This window comes from Camelus bactrianus, chromosome 9 (assembly GCF_048773025.1).
Source record: "Camelus bactrianus isolate YW-2024 breed Bactrian camel chromosome 9, ASM4877302v1, whole genome shotgun sequence".
Lineage (NCBI taxonomy): Eukaryota > Metazoa > Chordata > Mammalia > Artiodactyla > Camelidae > Camelus > Camelus bactrianus.
In genome coordinates this window covers 40,541,443-40,562,145 of record NC_133547.1, presented here as the reverse complement: position 1 = coordinate 40,562,145, position 20,703 = coordinate 40,541,443, and the positions used below count along the sequence as shown (strand labels likewise).

The 20,703-nt window shown below is 50.7% G+C and overlaps 1 protein-coding gene across 1 annotated transcript; it reads right to left on the bottom strand.

The window, feature by feature from the left end:
- Window positions 1-16,000: 16,000 nt before the first annotated feature.
- On the bottom strand, window positions 16,001-20,679 carry PROK1 (prokineticin 1). Its single transcript, XM_010948279.2, has 3 exons — window positions 20,420-20,679; window positions 17,788-17,913; window positions 16,001-16,264 (listed from the first exon to the last, which is right to left on the bottom strand). The coding sequence occupies exons 1-3, from the start codon at window positions 20,489-20,491 to the stop codon at window positions 16,145-16,147; spliced, it is 318 nt and encodes a 105-aa protein (XP_010946581.1). The 5' UTR covers window positions 20,492-20,679; the 3' UTR covers window positions 16,001-16,144.
- Between the last annotated feature and the right edge of the window lie 24 nt (window positions 20,680-20,703).

Sequence of the window (20,703 nt, the reverse complement as noted above, 5' to 3'; positions counted from 1 at the left end):
TGGACATGGCCAGGGCCGGGGTAGGAGGACCCCTAAGAGGGACAGACCCAGAAGTTCCTGTATTTCACTAGTAAGAGCCTCAGGAGGCCAGTCAACAGGGGACCTGAGTGTTTGATGGCGGACTTAGGAAGACAGGCAGACCTGCCCCTGGCCGTGGCAATGCCCGCCCACCATGTCCTGTCCCAGAACATCAGGACACTGCTGCTTCTCACACCCCAGGAAGGAGCCACTGGCACCTCTGGCTATCACCACGGCATCCTCCCTTTCCAAAAGCCAGGGAAGCAGAGAGAAAAACCACCACCAAATGGTATAGCTTGTTTTCTGTTTTCTTCCCAGGGGATGCTGCCCTGCCAAGCCAGGGCCTGTGTGTCCCGTCCCAGCAGCCCTGCATCCGACTGGTTTCCTCCCACACATCAGCATCAGCCAAACCACTTAGTAGATGCTCAATCAATGCTTGGTTAAACAAATGAGTGAGTGGATGATGGTAGCACAGATGTTGGCATATGTCTAAACTCGCCAAATCGTATGTATCTAATATGTAGTTTTTGTATATCAGTTATATTACTATAAAGCTGTTTAAAACTGAAAAATAAAAACTGGAAGGAGGGTATAGCTCAGTAGTAGAGTGTGTGCTTGGCATATGTGAGGCCCTGGGTTCAGTCCCCAGTACTTCCATTTAAAAATAAGAAGAAGAAAATAAAATATATACTTAATTACCTTCCCCCCAGAAAAACTGAATTTAAAAAACAAAAAAAAAAATTTAATTTTAAAATAAAAGCAACACATGGGCAAAACTTACAGAAATAAGTAAGTTAGGTAAAAACCGAGGAGCACAATTGTCCGCACATGGATTGCTCAGCTTCGTGAGAAACCACCAAACTGTCTTTCCCGCAGTGGCACCATTTTATGTTCCCACCAGCAGTGATGGGGAGTTCTGCTGCTTTGGATTCTTGGAATTGGTATTGTCAGGACATTTTGATTTGTGGTTGGAAAACCCATACTGGACTCCTGATATATAGAAATGTAAGACAATATATTTGTGTGGTTTAAAAAAATAATTGAATGAATGAATGAATGACTGGCCTTCCCACCCCTCTTGAGGACTAGCAGGCTGCATCTTTATTATGTCTTGCAGGTAAAGAGATGGAGGCCTAGAGAGGTTAGAGGGCTGGCCTGTAAGGAAGAAGGGCTTGGACTGTCACGAGACGCCTGGTCTGATGCGCTACACTGTACCACGGGGTCTGGCCAGCTATGGGAAGTTCATGAGTTTACAGTGTCATGTCCTGGGCAGCTCTGCTTCTAATTCACTCCTCCCAACCTCTGGACACCCCTCAGGACAGCCATACCACTGAGCAGTGGGCCCATCCACAGCATCTGGGGTTGGGGCCCACGGGGTCAGCACATCAGGCGGGAGGGCTGTTCCAGCACGTCCATGTCACCAGGGGCCCAGCCTGACCCAGCAGCAAACACTCCCAGACAATGAGCCTTGGAAGTCAGGCTCGGCCCCCTCCTCCGCTGGAGGTGACCCTCAAAGCCAAGAACCAAGGCACTGGTTTCTCTGTGTTTATTCACAAGATTGGGATCATTCTAACGGCATTGAAGTGCACGTAATCAGGAAGGCTGCCCCAGACTGCACAGGGTATTAGGACTGTTTATCCCCGGGAAGCAGGCCAAAAACTGCAAAAAGCTTTCAGGAAAGCCCCGATAAGATTTCATCACTGGTTACCCAGAGCCAGGTGGCGACGACTCCCCTTGGTCTGAATTCTTTGAGTCTGGGAACTGACCCGCCAAAGTGGCTAAAACAAAATCAGGACCCAGGGACAACCTGTCCCGGATACCCAAACTTGTGACCTCCACTCAGACATGAGCAGCAACAAAGGCAACTCAGCTCGCTTTCTGAGCATCTCCTACGCGCTCACACTGGACGAGATGTGGAGCTGGTGTCATCTCCACGCCCAGGGAGCCCACAGTTGGGTCAGGACAGATTGGCTCTGTATGTGGCCCTGCTGGGATCCAAAGGCACACACAGACACCTCCTCTGCGTGAACCCATTGGCAGGGGTGCCTGGTTTCTGCAAAGTGTATGTGTGACCATCCTGGGCTTGAATCCTGGGCCTGCCACGTGGTGGTGTGACCTTGAACAAGTCCTTTTACTTCTCGGTGCCTCAGTTTCCTCTTCTGTGGAGACAATGACACTGAGAGGGTCATATGAGGGTCAAAGATAACAGAGTCAAGCGCTACCATTTGTTAGACCTTCTAACAGCGGTGTGACCTTGAGCATTTCAGACATTCCACAGCTTCCCTCCCTCAACTGTGAAAAGTGGGATTTACAAGCTCACAGAGCTGGTGTGAATCTCAGATGTGTCCAAAGCAGCAGTTCTTTTTTCATTCTATAAATCAACTGAATTTCTCCATTGTGCCCTCAGCCCTCCAGACTGGGGCCCAAATTAAACTTAGCCATTTGTGCACAGTGCCCCCCAGAGCACACATGACCCTCCAGCTGGCCAAGTTTCAGCAAGGTGCCTGGCAGTCCTCCCTTGTCCCTGCCTGGGCCCCTGTTTCCTCCATGTCTCATCTGAGCCAATCCAGCCTTCTGGAAACTGCCTTGGTCATACTGCCCCATACAGGCCACATGGCCACCCCCTCTGGTCTTGCCACCTCCCTGGGCCACCGTCAGGAAGCAGGATCCAGGTTCCTGCCACTCAAAATCTGCCTGAACCCCCTGCCTCTGCCTTCTACAACCTCTAAGGAGCCCCAGGTTCTCCCAGGGCTTCGGGAAACACATCCTTCCCTGGAACCCCTCCAGGTCCCTTCTGCTTTCTGCCCTGCCCACACCTTCCCCGGGGCAAAGAAAGGCAGAGCTAGCCTTTCCTTTCCAGAGGAAAAGACAAAGGAGAAGATGAGAGAGTTTTTTCTTTTTTTAAATCATAAATCAGTACTTCAAAATATTATTCAGCCACACGAAAAGCCTGTATCATGTATCGTATTCTTTCTTAGTGTCAGACACAGTGCACGTACTCCTTTAAAAAAAATCTCCATTTAACAGATGAGCAGACGGGAGCTTAGAAAGCTGAATTTTCCAAGTCACTGAGCCAGTAACAAACAGAGCTGGAATTGCAACGGGGTCTGTTTGATTCTTGACGGTGTAGACTCTCAGTTTGACCACATAACTCTCCCAGCACCAAAATCCTACCGCTCAGCAAAGATGACCACACTGCGGCCACACTCGACAAGTCTCAGGCTGAAGAAGGTGAGAGGGGTCCTGGGGTCTCTAACGCAGGACAGAGGACTGGCAGTCACTCAACTGGGAGAGACCTCAGGAGGGTAGAGACCTGGAAAACATGTCAGAAGGCTGCACGACGCATTTGTAAGTCCCCACATTTCTCCCCTCCTGCCCCCAAAGTGATCCCTGTGAGTGATATATGGGCCAGTCCTCCAGCCCGGGTCAGCAGAAATTTGGGGGGAGATCAGCCCCCAGCCTCCTAACCTAGCCTCTCTTTGTTCTGCATCAAGCAATCTGAGCCCTGGGAGCCTCTGCCCAGTGCCTCAGGGAATTGTCAGGTCCCCTGGGAGAAGAGTGGGTTTGGAGATCCCACCCTCCGGCCCTGCACACCTGGGAGAGCACATTGCTAGTTATGGGAAACAGCAGTGGGGAAGCCCATTCCAGCTTCCTGCACAGGGTGGGAGAGCACACGTGGGGACGAGTGGAGGCAATCCCCCAGCTCCGATACCAGCTACAGGCCACCAGCAAACCAGGTCTCTAGATCACTGTGTCACACCTCTTGAGATCTTGTTTTACTTTATAGTTTTTAGGAATCACTAAACAGTTAGGGAGAAGGATGTGGTCAAAAATTAAGTAACAATATTGTATTGATGTCAATTTCCTGGCTTTGATATTTGAACTTATCTTGATTTTAATAATTATAAGAAAATATCCTTGATTTGGGGAGATATACTGAAGTAAAGGAGTATTGTGTCTGCAACTTACTTTCCAACAGGTCAGAAAATATATATATGTGTGTGCGTGTATGTATGTATGTGTAAATATATATATATTTAGAGACAGAGAGAATAAAGCAGGTGTGGTCAGGTGTCAGCATTTGGGATATCTGGGTGAAGCTATCAGGAATTCTTTTAACTATTTCTGTAAATTTGAGATTATTTTAAATTTAAAAGGTTTTAAAGATGAGATCATCCAAAGACCTCTCCAAATAAATTCCATATTTATAAATTTGACATTCAGCACATCCAGAAGGAAGAAGATGGAAACCAAACAGCAACAGAGCTGGCTACTCAGTGCCCAGGGCTCTGCTCCAGAGGAAAGCCATTCAGCTAAGGCTGCGGGAAGTGGGTCTGGCAGCCTGGTTCTAAACCTCATTTGGGGCTGTTTTTCAAGTAGGGAGTTGAAAAGAGGAGGAAAAGCGAGATGGAAAAGAAGAAAGGGATGGGACGTTTCTCTGGTAGAAATCAGGTTCCTCCCAGCTGTGCCTTCATCTTCACAAGACGTCTGCCCATCATGACCAGACAAAGCGGTGCTGAAAGGGGACAATAAAGGTGGACATGGAGAACACAAGGCCACTGCAGGCACTGGAACAGCATCACTGTCACGCATCTTGAGCTCATGAATGTTTGCTTTGTGAATACAGTTTTAAAGAGTAACTAAATTGTTGGGGAGGAGAACTTGATCCAAAATTTCAGTTTCAATAGCTTCGTAACATTGGATTTGACAATGATTTCTTGGATATGATGCCAAAAGCACAGGTAAACAGATAAATTAGACTACAACAAAACAAAAAACAGATGAATTAGATAAACAGATTAATTAGACTACAACAAAACAAAAAAACTTTTTGTATTAGGGCACTGCCAGCAGAGTGAAGATGCAATCCATGGAATGGGAGAAAATATTTGCAAACCAAATGTCTGATAAGGGGTTAACTTGCAGAGTATGTAAAGAATTCCTGCAACTAAACAACACACACACACAAAAACAAGTAATCAGATTACAAAATGGGCAAAGGAAGTGAAGATACATTTCTCCAGAGAAGATGTACAAATGGACCAGAAAACAAATGAAAATACGCTCAACATCATTAATCATTAGGGAAATGCAAATCAAACCCCAATGAGATGTCCGCTCACCCAGTACCCAGAAGGATGGCTGCTATCAAATAAACAAAAGAAAAGAAGAGAAAAGAACAAATGCTGGCAATGATACAGAGAAACTGGAATGCTTGAGTATTGCTGGCGAGAATGTAAAATGATGCAGCCACTATGGAAATCAGTGTGGCGATTCTTCAAAAAATTAAACACAGAATTACCATATGATCCAGCAATTTCACTTCTGAGTATATACCCAAAATAATTGAAAGAAAAATCTCAAAAAGATGTTTGTGCACCCATGTTCACAGCAGCATTATTCACAGTAACCAAAAGGTGGAACCAACCTAAGCTTCCATCTGTAGATGGATAAGTGGATAAACACAATGTGATATATACAAACAATGGAATATTATTCAGCCTTAAAAAGGAAGGAAATCTTGACACATGATATATGGATGAACCTTGAGGATATCATGCCAAGTGAAATAAGCCAATCTCAAAGGGACAAATATTGTATAATTTCCACTTATAGGGGGTACTTAGAGTGGTCAGATTCACAAAGACAGAAATTAGAATGGGAGTTGCCAGGATCTGGGGGGAGGAGAGAAATGGGGAGTTATTGTTTAATGGGTATAGACTTTTCAGCTTTGCAAGATGAAAAGAGTTCTGGAGATGTGTGTTAGTGATGCCTGCACAGTAATGTGAATCTACTTATCGTCACCGAAATGTACACTTAAAATGGCTAAAATGGTAAATTTCATGTTATGTATATTTTCCCACAATAAAAAAAATTAAAGTTTACTTGTAAATAAAGAGAAATACACTCTTGTGAACCAAATATAAAAAGTAACATACTTCTCTTTAGAACTCACAATATAAAAGATGGACAACTTCACATGTTACATCCTCTCTCTGAATGTCTGGAAGACTAGCCCCTCCCTGGCATGGTTCCCCAGGGACCTGCACCACCGTGAAAAGGGAAGGGCCCAGAGTCTGAGTTTCCAGTACTGGAGGAGACCTTAGCAGTGTCTATGACACAGCCCTCAGTCCCTGAGCGCCTGCTGTATGTCAGGTGCCCCAGATTTGCCCTTCGTCATATGATCACCACTCCTCCCAGCCTCATGGTCCTCATTTGCAAGCATCTTCCACCTCGTGGGGTTTCTGTGATGATCAGTGAGGCCGTGTAAGGTTTGCATTCAATAAATGCAAGCTCTTGTCATTATTCCCTCTCTTCTAATCACCACCAAAAACATACAGTGGATATCATCACTCATATTTTATAAAGGAGAAAAATAAAGCTTAATGAGATTAAGTCACATACCCAGCTCCTGGATCAGAATATGGTGGTGCCAGAACTTCAATACAGGACCACTTTGACTCCAAAACCTGCAATCTTTCTACTCCACCCAGCTTGGCCCTCACTTAATAGATGAAAAAGCTGACGATTACCAACACTAGGTAAGACGAGAGCGCTCAGATGCCCACAGGGACCAGGCAGGTGATGCAGAAGAGTAAGGGAGACAGTGCGAGGAAAAATGATCTGCCGGAGATTCTACCAGAGAGTCCCTGTTTTGACCAAATTACAGGTTAAGCATGGAACATAGTATGAGCCTCTATGATACTGGAGTTTGTGTTTCCAATTCTAATTTTTAAAGTAAATATCAAAAAAATAGAAATACACAATTAATTTAATTCCCTTCCAAAAATTTTACCCATGATGCATGCCAACATGATGTAGACCAAGCAAATTATCTGCAGGTCTGATGCAAAGCCCAGCCACCTGGTGGCCACTCTGAGGCAGGTGTGGTGGAGACCCCAACAATCGATGGGTTCAGGTGTGTCTGAACTACCACCAACAGTCGGCTGCCACAACTCCCAGCTAGCGCCACTGTGGGGACCCAATCCAGGGACTCCAGGACTTGACTTTCCATTTTCTAAGAAATACAGGAAATGCGGCTTTGGGAGTAATATAGCAACTTTTAAATAAAGGCAACTCTTTATTTTTACTCTGTGCAGATGAAATCAGACAGGTCTGCAGGCAAGCCCCCCAGTGTTGGTCTCCAGGATGAGGCACTTCACTCACTGGCAGAGCCCAGAAGTCTCTGACTCCCGGGCCACAATGGAACCAACCAGTGGCTTCTCCATCCTGGACCAGCTCAGAGCTGGATCAGGAGGCATAGAGGAGAAAGGATGGGCTGAAAGAGGGAAGTGCAGGATGCCCAAATCTGGCAGAATCCACCTGAAGGGGCAGATCTACAGAGAATCCAACTTCAGAGCTCACTTCTTTTCTTCTGTCACTCAGATCTTTGCCTGAAGCTACCCTAGAGGATTTCTGGTAACCCCTCCTTAATAGGAGGACTGCACAATATCTGGCCACACTAATTAAAAAGTATTTTTCCCTCCGAGATGAATGTGTGTTAAAAATATCAAATATTAATCACTGGCAACATTAATTTATAATAATGCTTGTCTCCCTCTCAGCTTCCAAGTCGACATCTGGCATGACTGCTTTGAAACTGACACCCGCTCCTTCGCAGGAATTATAAATAGCCCAGGTTAAAATCTTCACCTTGAACTGAACAGACCAACTCCATGGGGTGGTTTATGGAACAAAGGGGGCTGCACTGGGCACTAAAGTCCTGGGTGGGGCTATTTGGGGTGGTGTTAAAAAAAAAAAGACAGCAGTCATGGACTGGGAGGGAAGGTCTCTGAATGGCTCCAACCTGCTTCCTCCCTGAAGGCAGGGGACGAAGCCTCACTCCCACCTGGCCCATTTCACGACGGGTCAGAGGAGGGGGCACAGGCTGTTTCATTCCACCCTGAGTCAGTTCACTGTCTAGTTTCTATACTTGCTCTTTCGTGATTGATTGGTGCAGACACCATCCTTTATTGAAGGGAGACGGAACATATTTTATGTAAACAGGAGGAAAATTCATCTGTCAGACTCCAGAGCATGGTCAGTGCCCGGGCTCATGCAGTAATCAGAGTTCATTTTCACTATGCCCAGGTTTTACACCATCTCGTTCCGGCCCCCAGCAACCCTGCGGGGGAAGTCCTAGTGGGAAAATCCTTTCTCCTGGGAGGAAAGTGAGGTTAAAGAAGCTGCTCCCCTGGGATCCTCCAGCTAGCAAGCGGTGGGCAGAGTCAGGATCAAATCGAGACCAGGGAGTCGCTGGGGTCTCCTTGCTTAATCCCTTTCCAATGTATTTCAAGCTACTAAAACCCCAGCCTTCCAGGCCTCCCTTTCCAGGAATTCAGATCCAGCAGCTCTGGGATAGAGCACAGGACTCTGGGTACCTAACAAGTATCCCCAGGTGATGCCCACTAGCAGGGAGGGTAGGGTCAGCACTGCTGTGGGGGTACACTCATGACAACCCCAGTGAGGTGGCAGGAGTTACTGTCCCCCCATATCAGAGGCACAGATTCTGATCCCTCAGGGAGCTGAGCTGAGAATCTGAACCTTTGGTCACTGTGCCACCAGGAGGAACTGGACCACTAAACAGAAGGGCAGGGAGAGGACTGAGCACCCCATAGAGGGGAGAAGGCAGCTGGGAGATGGGGAGAGCAGTGTCAGAGAAGGAGGGTGGGAGATGCTGGGGGGCTGCATATTGCCCGATTTCTGATTGTCCCGAGCTCCCCGAGGGCTCAAGGTATCTCTGGGGCAACCAGCGAAGGCCCTCCTGGCCCACAGCTTTGCAATCTCCATGAGTCTCTCACAGCCCAGGGCTCCTAGGAGGGTGCAGGCTGTCCCGGTGTGTGGTGGCCACAGGCAGCCTTTCCACAATCAGAGGTGCTCACAGGCCCTAAGAAGAGGAAGGAAGGACGAGCCTGAGAGCAGACCACAGGCAGAGGGCCACTCAGTGACCTCACAGCTGCCCGGGTGTCAGTTAGGGCCCTGGAGCCCGCTGGGTCCACCCTGCACTCTGACAGCCAAATCCTCCCAAGAGCTTGGTTCCTGGAGTCAATGCCAGATTCCTCCCTTTGATCCCACTTTACAGGGCCTCACCTGCCCTTTCTCAGGGTCCCTCCCTGGAGGCTAGTGAGAGCACGTATGGCTGTCTTGACCAAGGGCTCTCAGATGTTTGATGGGCCTGGCCTCACCTGGGAGTGAGCTGCGGGCTGCCTCTGCCCGGGGTCTCCTTGCCAAGAGACCCACCCCAGCAGGCTCCAGGGGTGGGACAGTCCTAAGCCAAGGGGCCTGGGCCCCATTTCTGCTGCCCTGGCTCCCTAACACCCCCTGCTGACACCAAGCATCCCATTTGATGGCTCCATCTGGGTCTCTCCTCAGCTGGACCCCAGATGGGGGCCGGGAGCATGGGTAGTACATGTGTTTGCCTCCTGGTGGGGCCTCAGGGCAGCCAGTGCCGCCTCCTCACCTGCACGGCTCTCAGCATCCAGGTGGGGGCCCAGCTGGTGGCTTTCAAGTGAGCGGAAATTACAGCCCCTTGGGGGGCCTCCCCTCTCTCCTCCACAGTCGCCCTTCTCTTTGTGTTCCTCTTCCCCCTTTGCCGCTTCAGTGACTGAGGTTTTCCCCGGGACAGCCACAATCACTTTGAAACCTAACTCTGGAAGGACGCAGACCCAGGCCCAGCCCCCACCCTCCTTCTCCCTGACTTCTCTCCTATCTTGTCTGTCCTTGTTTTAATATTAAGACCACACTCTAACTTGACTGGAGCTTTTCCTAATGGAAACTAGTTTCTCTGTCCCCGGGGGCGGGGGGAGGGGAATTTCCATTATATGTTTATTTCCTCCAGGGGTTGGGATGACGGGGTAGGGCAGTGTTTCTCTGGGGGTGGAGGTGCAGGGACCGCCTGCCTCAGTCACAGCTGGAGGGGGGCTTGTTAATGGCCCAGCGGAACCTGAGTCTCTGGAGGTAACCCAGGAATCCGCATTTTAGCATCATCCTTTGGGCTTTCATGTACACTAAAGTTTGGGAAATGCAGGTCTACAGGATAAATGACATTTCCTAGCACTGGGGGCGGGCAGCCTCCAGCTACAGCCATGCCTGTCTCAGGGGACCCACATGCTTTGGCAGGTTTAATCTGAACACAATCTGAGAAGAGCCAGGAGAGAATTCAGAGCCCACTCTCCTTATGCTTTTTCTAGGGGGAAAAAAAATTGAATAACGCAGTATTAAGATCATAGCCCATACTGAGCAAACATTCCATTTTACTTGGAAACAGTGAGTCATGTGTTTCAGCAAGACATTAAGAAGCTCTTAGATAAGATTCGTGTATCTGTTTCCCAAAAGGAATGTTACTGAGTTTTGCCTACATAAACCTGTGCTTCTAAACTTCTTTATAATAATGGCTCACAATCTGGACAAACTGGGATTTCTTCCTACCATGTTCGAATTCTGGGAAAGTGAAGTGCATTTAAGAACAGGTTTTTGTTTCTTCTTGGCAGTTTTATTCGTTTGCCCCACTGAGGCGAGACCCCAGGTGACAGTGGCTTAGTGAGCCAGGCAGACAGATCCCAGGGCTGACAGTCCGAGACGTCTTCATAGATAAACAAAGCAAGTATAAAACATTCCCATGGTGCTTCCACATGCCAGGGCCGTCCTAAGCACTTTGCATACACTAACATTTAGTCCTCACTGCAACCCTGAGAGGCAGGTACTATTGTTACCGAACCAAACTTGGCTCCTCTTGCCCATGCGCAGTAAAGCTGACTGACACCGGGTCGTGGTGAAGGAAAGTGCAGCGTGTGTTGCAGGGTGCCAAGCAAGGAGTCCAGGAAGCTAAGGCTCAAAAGGCTCAAACTCCCTGGTGGCTTTCAGGGAAGGCTTTTTAAAGATAGAGTGAAGGAGGGGGTTGCGGGTTACGGGATTAGCTCATGGACCTTCTTCTGATTGGCTGGTGGTGAGGTATTCCGGAGTCAACATCATCAACCCTCAGGTTCCAACTGGTCTGGGGTCTCTGTGCTGTGGGCAACGTACAGATAACTTCTTCCACCCAGTGGGGGTTTAAATATCTGCAAAACAGCTCAAAGGACATGGCTCAGAACATTATCTATAGCCCTTGAGGAAGAACTAAAGGTCCCTGGCTTTGTTTAACGGCTGAACTCTTATTATTTTGTCTTGCTTGACTGCTTTCCTTTGTTTCTGCATTTTCTCACATCTCTGATTAACTGTATTCTTTGGAACTCAGGGAAGACCTAGGAGGCTAGGATTTTTTCTACAAACAAGAGGCAGGCAGAGGACATGGGGGCAGGGGGGTCTGCCCCAGGAAGTCCCCACAGGGTCCTGCTTGGTTACATTATTATTATTGTTGTTGTCGTCATCATTTTACAGATAGGGAAACTTAGATAGACAGGTTTACTAACTTGCCCACAGTCCCTATCTTATAAGCATCCTGCCCAGGGTTCAAATTGGCACTGTCTGTGCTGTTAACCACTGCGCTAACCCAGTAGCAAAGGAACTTTGCTGCTAATGAGATTTGCCAAACGAGCAAAATGACAAGAAAATGTCAAGCTGCCACTCGACATACTTGTTTACTTGGCCTTCAGGGCTTAGTTTCCTGACAGAATCTCACGGGCTCGTCTATGACTGGTCTCCGTCAGAGCTCTGCCCACGGTTTCTTACTCATCAGCATTGCTCTCAGCTTGGACACAGTTAATCCTCCTTACTAAGCCTCAGCCCCGAAATAAACACCCCTCTGTCCTCGCTGGGCTGGGAGTTTTCTCCTGCCCCAGGATGAGGCGAGATGCTGCGGGGGCTCTGATCTCTTTTCAAAACCACACCCATGTTTTTCCTCCAAGTTGCACTAATATTTAAATGAAACAAATGTCCTTATGGCCCATGGGCAGCAGAGCCAAGTAGGCAAGGGCTGAGACAAGAAAGAATCTTCTGGATGTAGGGCCATAAATTGCACCCCTCCCACAGCCTGGGCCCAGGGGTCCTCCTGAGGCCCACACACTGTTATCTCAGGCTGGTGACCAGTTGCAAGCTCCCATGGGGCCCTTTCCTTATAAACTTTGAATGGAAGGCCTCAGTGGCAGCTTATAGAGGTCAAGAGGGACCTCAGGGGGCCGAAGGGGAAGCTGAGTCTTTGCCCACCCTAAAGTTGTTCTCCACAGTGACTCTATGGCTTTGTGCTTCTGAGGCTGGGGACGCCCCCGACCAGGGCTGGAACCAGGAGTGGGTCCTATTTCACCCTTATTTCTACTCAGGGTCAGCGCCCCAGCGCCTCCGGCCTCTGGCTGTGCATTGCTCCAGCCCCAGCCCCCACCATTCAACCCTGGGGACCCAAACAGGACTCAGACACTGCCCTTCCTTCTCCCACAGTAGAGGCTGACCCAGACATGGGTGCTTCCTAAGAGCAAGAGCCTACTCGGGGCCTGAGCTGTGTCCCAGGTGACTCTAAGTTGATGGATGTGGGTGGAGGTGGGGGATACATTTGAGTTGATCTGAAGAATGTCTCAAAGCCACCAGACATCAGAGGGAAGCAGAGCATTCCCCACAGAGGGGACAGCCTGGGCAAAGATACACGTGGCATCCTCCCCAAACTGAGATGGTCCGGAAGCCGGGAAGCCTGGTGGGGATGGTGGGAGAAGCAGAGAAATGCCGGCAGGGCTGGACCACAAGGGGCTTTCTGCTTCCTGCCAGGGCTTGGCTATCTCCCTGGGAGCTGAGAAGCCATTGGAGAATTTTTTTTAATTGAAGTATAGTCGATTTACATCCTTTTCATATTCTTTTTCATTATAGGCTATTACAAGGTATTGAATAGAGTTCCCTGTGCTATACAGTAGGATTTTGCTGTTTATCCATTTTATACATAGTAGTTAGTATGTGCAAATCCCAAACTCCTAATTTATCCCTCCAGCCCCCTTCCCCTCCCCTCAGCCACCCCCAGTAACCACAGGTTTGTTTTCTATGTTTGTGAGTCTGTTTCGGTTTTGTAAATAAGCTGTTGGAGAATTTTTAATGAGGAAAGACATGGACAAATGTGCTGCCTAGCAGGATGACTGGTGAACATGCAGGGGTGGATTTTAAAGGGAAAGTGGAGGTAGAGAGAACAGGTGGGAAGCAGTTACTGCAGACCAGACTGGGCAGATCGAGCGCTCAGACACAGCCATGGCTGCAGGGAGGAGGGACAGGTTGAGAGGCATTTAGGAGGTAAAAGAAACAGAGCTGGGGGACCAGCTGACAAGGAACTCAGGGAGAAGGCACAGCAGGAGAGAGAAGAATCTAGACCACCCTTGAGCTTCAGGGTGATACTAGGAGAATGGAAGAAGCACTAACCACCATGCCCAGCAGAGAAAATAGAGATCTGAGGAGAGGGGCAGCTCTTCCCATGCTATGCCCTGGTGCACACAGATGGTCCAAGGATGGGGACAGTGGGGTGGGGGATGGGGGACAGGCAACCAATCGTTCTCCTCCGACACCCACCCACCTTCACTTTCCTAATCATTTATCCTGTGTCCTTAGAGTGACAGGCCTCTTTCCACAGGTGGAAGCATTACCCCTCTAAGCTTCTGATTGAACCGGACACTGAGGATGTCTGAGGAGTTGTTCCTCGTCTGCTTTGAAAGGTTGCATCTCTCTGACACTTCCATCTTTTCCACCTTGGCTTGTCTATGCCATCCCCATTTATGCCACTAGATGGCACCAGACTCCACCAGTTGGCACAAATACGGGGCTGTCGGGCTACCACTAAAGGGACCCACCTCTTGAAAGGGTATCCGTTTCACCTAACTCTAATTTAATTCTTCTAGAATACGTTCTCATTATGGGTATATTATTCTTATAAGTAGTTTATTTTTATAACTATATTTATGAAGAATAGATCCCTGAATATAAAGAATTCTCACAAACTTTTCTTAGCCTCCCCTATGTTCTCTTCAGTCTTCAGAAAAAAACAGCAGGGAACTGGGGCAGAGACCAATTATCCATTTCTCAAAATTCTGACATTAAAAAAATGAGAATTGATCCAGTCAGAATAAAGGAGGGGTTCTGCAGATCGGCCAGCCCCCGGTGGGGATGGAGAGGGCAGCCGTAGGCGGCGTGTCAGTGCTCACTGGCCATGGGGGCCCCTGGTGCCTGCAGCCATCCCGCCTCTCCGCTCTGCTGCACTGGAACATGCAGCGGTGCCTCACCAGGCTGGCTCTGCTTGCAGAGGGCAGCAGGACTGGGAAAGGCCCGGCACCCAGAGCAAACTGGCAGCAGCTGGTGGTGTCTGAAGATCCAAAGGACAGAATGGGCAAATTCGATTCCTGGACATGGAAAGGAACTCTATGTCCAGCACTTGAGCCTGAAAGTCGGAGGCAAAGAGACTCATGGGCTGCAAGAAAGGGGCAAGTCCGCGAATCAGGCACCAATGTCGGTCAAAGGAGCCAAAATCAAAGAACAAGGCCTGCATGGAACCCAGGCCTGGCCTGAGTGGGTCTTGCAGTAAAGCCTGTCCTGAGCACCCCGTAGGCAGGGCTTCAACAGGGTCAAGGGCAAGGAAGGGAGGGCAGGAGCCCCAGGGCCTCAGAAACCAGTCTTCTTGGAGGCTTCTTAGAAACAGGATACAACGTACTTTCATCGTTCATTTTGCATTTTCCTAGACTAGGAATTGACGTGAGAAGGAGTCGTGGGCCAGTAGCCTGGCACCTAGGGGATGCTCCCAGCCCCTGGTTCAGACACAGGCTTGGGGCCTCATCAGCCCATCACTGATATGGACTCTCTCACACATGGTGATCTGGTGGCATCGAGTATTTGACACTAAGCAAAGGGGACAAAATCGCCAAAATGGGAGCTGAAACCCGTCCTGATGTCACTAATGGTCTTCCCACCCAGATGCCAGCTTATGACTCCTTGTCTCCAACTCAGCCGCTCACCTAAGCCACACTCTCCCCACCCAGAGCCCCTGGGCTACCTCGCACCCTTCATTCAAAGAGGCCCTGAATCCATCTGCACCCCAAAATTGCCCCAGCTGGGCAGAGGAACACCCATCACATCCCTCTCCTACCTGGAGACAGCCCGGGCCAGCCCGTCCCCTAGTCCCCACGTTAGCACAGCGGGAACACCACAGCCACGCGCCCCTTGTGCATGCTTTTATTCTGCAACCAGCCATCGGTGTGCGTGGCTTCCAGCATCACCACGCTTCTGGCGAGCTGCGGCAGGGTCCAAATGTGAGGTGCTGGGCGGGGCTGGTGTTTTAGAGGAGAGTGCAGGCCTGTGATACAACTCCCAGACTGCTTTGAACTCAGGCGGCCCTTGCTCTCCAGAGAAGATGCCTTATCCGGTGAGGGGCCCGTGCAGCCTGGCTGTGGTCCTGGCTGGTAGCTGCCTCCTGTGTCCAAAATCAGTGGCTTTCCTGCTCTCTCCCTACCATCCCCCAAGCCAGGCAGTGGCCAGAGGCCTCCTCAGGGTTACAGACCTGCTCTCAGGAGCTGATCTTGGGAGGGAGCTATTAAAGGTAACTCCCTGTTGCCTCCTAAATTGTCAACAGCTGATTCAACTGAACCACCATATTTGCATCGCATAGGGAGGCAGTGGGAACTGGGGGCTTCATTCTTAACTGGTAACATGCTAGGAGGGGCCTCGGAGGCCCTGCAGTTCTGGCCCAGTGGGCAGGCCGCAGGCATCTGGAGGCTGACTGACTCCCTGACTCCCCACACCTGCTGTGAGCTTACTGATCCAGGCAGAAGAGCACATGCAGGGCGGGGGAGAGGGACAGGTCACCTCTGAGGAGAGGAAGGGCGGGGCAGGCAGAGACAAAAGGAGAGAATGTTCTTCCTGTTACTTCCAACTCCTCAGGCAGCCTGAGCAGTGCGGAGCACCAGTCAGGCTAGTTCCAGGACCACAGCCACAGCTGGGGCCCCACAGGTGGGCCTGGTGGACCACGCCACCACGTGGAGTGTGGCTACATGCACACACGTGTGTGCGCCAGGGAGGACAGGTGTAGGTAGGGAGTGCCGGGGATGGGGACCGGACAGCCGGGGGTGGGGCACAGGTGGGGAGCTGGGCCATGTGGCAGAAATAAAAGTCCAAGAAGGACCACTTCAGGCTGTGCTAAGGAGGAGGCCCCGGCGGTGTCCTGAAACCAGACAAGCTCCTAAAAGTTGATGCTCTTCAAGTCCACGGAGCAGCGGTACCTGCCGTCCAGGCACCGGGAGCACAGCAGGTTGGGCAGGCAGGGGCAGGTGTGGTGCCGGCGTTTTCCGAAGAAGGGGGCCTGGGAGAGAGGAGAAGACGGACAGCACATTCATCAAAGGGAGGTGGGCCTCCTGGCAGGAGACTTTGGTCAGCCCAGCCCTGGCCAATGTCACCTCCACCCCAGCACAGCAGTAACAGAGGAGGAAACCGAGGCACAGAGCAGCTAAGCAGCATGCCAAGATCACACAGCCAATTTGTGGAGGAGCCAGGATTTGAACCCAGGCAATCTGGCTTTGACACTCTGTGATCAGTCACAGTGCAATGCTGTCTGTCCCCAACCATAAAACCCCACAAGCCCCCACACTGCCTACCCAGACCCCTTGCTGACCCAGCACACGTGCGCACTCACTCACACCCACACTCATGACTGAATATCATTAGTAGCTCATCCATTATACTCTCGACACTGGGTTGGGTGCCAGGGATGCAGCTGTACAGGACAGACAAGGTCCCCGCCGGGTGACTTAACACCCCAAGGAGTGCCGAACCACTGAGGTTTCCTCAAGGGGGTTGAGTGGGAAGGGCTGGGAGCATAGGTCATGTCAGATGGCCTGGGCTCAAATCCCAGGCCTGACAATTCTCAACTGGCAAGTTTTAGCCTCTTGGTGCCTCAGTTTATTATCTATAAAATGGGTGAATAATAGACCCTACCACATTTGGTTGGAAAGAGGTTTCCACTATAAACTTAAAAAGGTTTAAACTTGCAAAGAGCACTTCGTATGAAGAGTGGCACATAGTAAGTTCTCACCATTAGCTTGTATGACCTCTGTTGTTCCCTTTGGGGACAGAGATCTGTGGCTGAGCCTCCTCACACTCCCTAAGGCCATGACGACTGCTGCCCTGCCCCATCTGCCTCCCTGCACCTCCTCACCCCCAGGTGGGCCATGATGGGGAGGACAACTGCTGGAGGATGCTCCTGGGTGCAGGCGTGTTCCCCAGCGGAGCATGAAGGGCGCCTGGACCACAGGAAGCCCAGGGAAGTGGATACAAGCCGGGGCCCCACAGTTGCCGCTGCATCCTCCTGACCTTCCGAAGCAAAGGCCTGCAGCCCTGTGCCTCTGGGCTGGGAGTTCCTGTGGGCGCTGGGCACCTAGGGCACAAAAGAGTGAGCCTCCTTAAAGTGTGTGCCCCAGGGGCCAGGTCAGCCTCACCCCCACCCAGTCTAGGCCATTTTATGGTCTTATTTTGTCCTGTTCTTGAGGGAAGGATCCTATGGAGCAAAGGGCACTGATGGCCCTTTCAGAATCTGAATTTATCGATCTGATGGAAACTTCAGGAATGTCAGTCTATTTCTCTCATTGTGTACATGAGGCAACTGAAGCCCAGAGCTGTCATGCTAATTGCCCAAGACCCCTCAGCAAAGGAGGAGCTGGGATCCAGCCCCCGGGTCTAACAGGCTGTGTGACTGGTACCCCGCTGCACCCCAGGCAGCCCCCCAAAGCAAGGAGGCAGTGAGATATTATTAGATTGGGGTCAGAAAACTGCGGTCCAGTGCCAGCTCTGTCTCACGGGCCTGGTGCCCTGAACAAGTCTGAGCAGTACCTTGTGGCTGCCGGGGTGGCACTCGTCTCCTTCCCGTCCTAGTGGGGTGCACACCCGCAGTCCACGCAGCCACAGGCTGACTGCACAGCAGGTGCTGGCCCCGCACTGCACGTCCCGCTCGCAGGCCTGCAAGGGAAGACAGAGGGGCCCTGAGTGCCCATTAGCGCCCCACCCCAGAGAAACCAGAAGGTAAAGTACACCCAAAAACCCCTGAGAGGGATGCTGAGGGCAGCACCCAGGCAGCACAGGACACCCAGGCCGTGCAGTGTTGCCCCTGCTCCCTTCACAGCGGGATGCTCAGAGCTCAGCAGGGCAGCCAACCTGGATCTGAGGGACCTCCAAGCTCCTTTGAGGCCACTCAGTAGGAAAATTCTCTTCTTTTGACGCGTCTAGAGGTTAGGAGACAGAGCATTTCTAGCACCAGTAGGTGCTCAGTGGATGCTGGTGGAACTGGATTAATTTGAATTCTTAGATGGGGTAGTGCCACAGTGGCCCAAGCCCTGAGGGGGTCAGTGCTGAGCTTCCGTGGACTGGGACCCTCCAGCCCTGACCCAGCAGCACATGGGGTGGGTGCCTCCCTTCCCACAGTTCTCCCCAGCTCAGCCCTCACCATAAGCCCAGCCTCAACTGAGGACCCAGCCCCTCTTGGCAGGTGTTTCCCCTGGGGTTCCTCTGCTGACCTGCCTGGTCCCCAGAGAGAGATGGAACCCTCTGGGTTGGACTCCCAGAGCAGGGGCTGAGTGACCTTCCAGAAGGTGCCACCTGCAGAGCCACACAACCCCACTTTAAACCAAAGCCTGGATTGGAGAAAACAGAACAGAACTGCTCCAGACTCAAGGGAGGCCACATTGAAGAAGCACCCAGACTTTCCACTTCCCGAGAAGCGCTGCGGCTTTGCTGAGTTCAAGTTCAGGGCTGCGTTTGGGTTGGTTCTTCTCTAGCACAAGCCATAGAGCACCGTCTGAAGCCTATGTGGGGCTTGGCAGAAACTGGAAGGAAACCCCCACCTCACCCCTGCAAAGTGCTAGGGGGCCCCAGGAGGAAACTGGGAGATGCTGGGGCTGCTCGCTACCCAGGGGAGGTGCAGGTGGCAGTCACCTGGCCACTCTGGTCTCCAGCCTGGTGAGGGCACATCTCACATACCAGCTGGCCCCTGAAAGCTCAGGGTTAGGACTAAGCAGACCCCACCTGACTCCTCCCACAGAGATGGGGCATTGCTGTCCCCACTGGGAGGAGGGATCCTCCAGACCTGAATCTGGGACAGTCACCATCCTGGCAGCAGGGAGTATGGAGATGGGGGGGGGCAGTCCAGCATCTTCCTAAAAGTCGATTTGGGGCAGCAGCCGGGCACAGAGTGTGGACGGAGTGGTCAGGTTGGTCACGTGTTTCGTCTTACCCCAGCTTCCCCCTCCCTGTGCTTTCCAAAGGGTCAACCTGGAGGCTTTCCTAGGAAGATACTTTCCCATCTCGCAGACCTGTCTCCCACCACCCCTCGGGGCCAGACTCAGGATGAACCCACTCTCGGTGGGGTAACTATGGCTTCTCTCCTCTGCTCTCACCCTCCTGATCCCCAAACTACACCATAGGAGGGCACACTGTGGTTTACATTCATTAGGTATAATTCTGCCCCGACAGTTGCGTTTATGCTCTGGGTCTCAGAAGCATTGACTTGCCTTTGATATTTGCTCTTCTTCGAAACTCAAGTCTTTTTCCTCTAAAAGGGAGAAGAAAGAAATTTTCCTTTCTGTGAACACTAAAACTAATCCAGTTCCAGGAATTGTTTGGCCTTTCTCTACATTTCCATTCTCTGTTTAAAAAGTTGGAAGCTGAAACAAAAGTAAATTCCCTTCTTTTTTTTTCCCTAGTGGCTTTTATCTGGAAAGCTCTCAGGTAAACCATTACTTTCTGTTTTGATAAGACTGTCCCCACCACCATCACACAACATGTGCCCATGTCGTTGGAGGGGGGGGTCCCAAGTGAAGCCAAACTTCTGAGAAGGAACCACAATCGGGGTATTTCAAATACCACAGTGTGCCCACCCGAGGGTGCGGGGTGCCCATGGTGAGACTGGATTTCTACGTTATTCGACGCTTGCTTCTGGGTCACCCAGCCAAATGTCAGTGTCACCCCTATTCCTATCAGAACTGGGCACAGAGTGAAAACACAAAAACCTTAAGGGAAAGAGTTTCAAGACAGGCTTTCTTAAGAGTAGAGAAAACAGAGGTTAAGTGTACCCAATAGACGCTAAATAAGGTCACTGCCTTTAATCAACTCAGTTTGCTTTGTAAATTACACTTGCCATGCGGACCAGACTATATGAAAACCAAAATTACACAAAAGATAAATTAGGGGGCGCTAATCCACTTTATTAAGGAGTTCATTATTACACAATGGGAATCTTCTTTTGACCAAAGGTCGAAACTTCAGAATTTTCAGTGCTCTCCCTGTGTATTGAATTTAATTTACACACAGTTTCTCAAAAGCAGATCCCCTTCAGCAGAGTGAGGTCTAACTAATATGAAAACCCTGGGAAGTGCCTCCCCACGCCCTTGGTTTGCCTCCTGGCTCCCATCCCATGCAGACTCTGATGTCCTCCCCAAACCCAGGGCATGGAGAATGTTGGATGACTTACCCCGGTGATCACAGCACCGTCGGACACAGTGACAAGGAGGAGCATGACTGAGACTTGCATGGCACCTCTCATGGTCACTTTGGAGAAGGCAAGCACTGCCCGCTCCGCTGTGTCTGGTCGCCTCTGCTCAGGCTCGAGCCCGCCTGCCCGGAAGGCCAGGCTCTCCCCGCAGATTTATGCTGTCCAACCCAGGCTGCCCACGGATGCTGGCCTCCTCTCTTCTCGTCTTCATCACAGTGTTATTCAGATGATCTCAGGGATGGAGATGAGACCTGAATCCATAA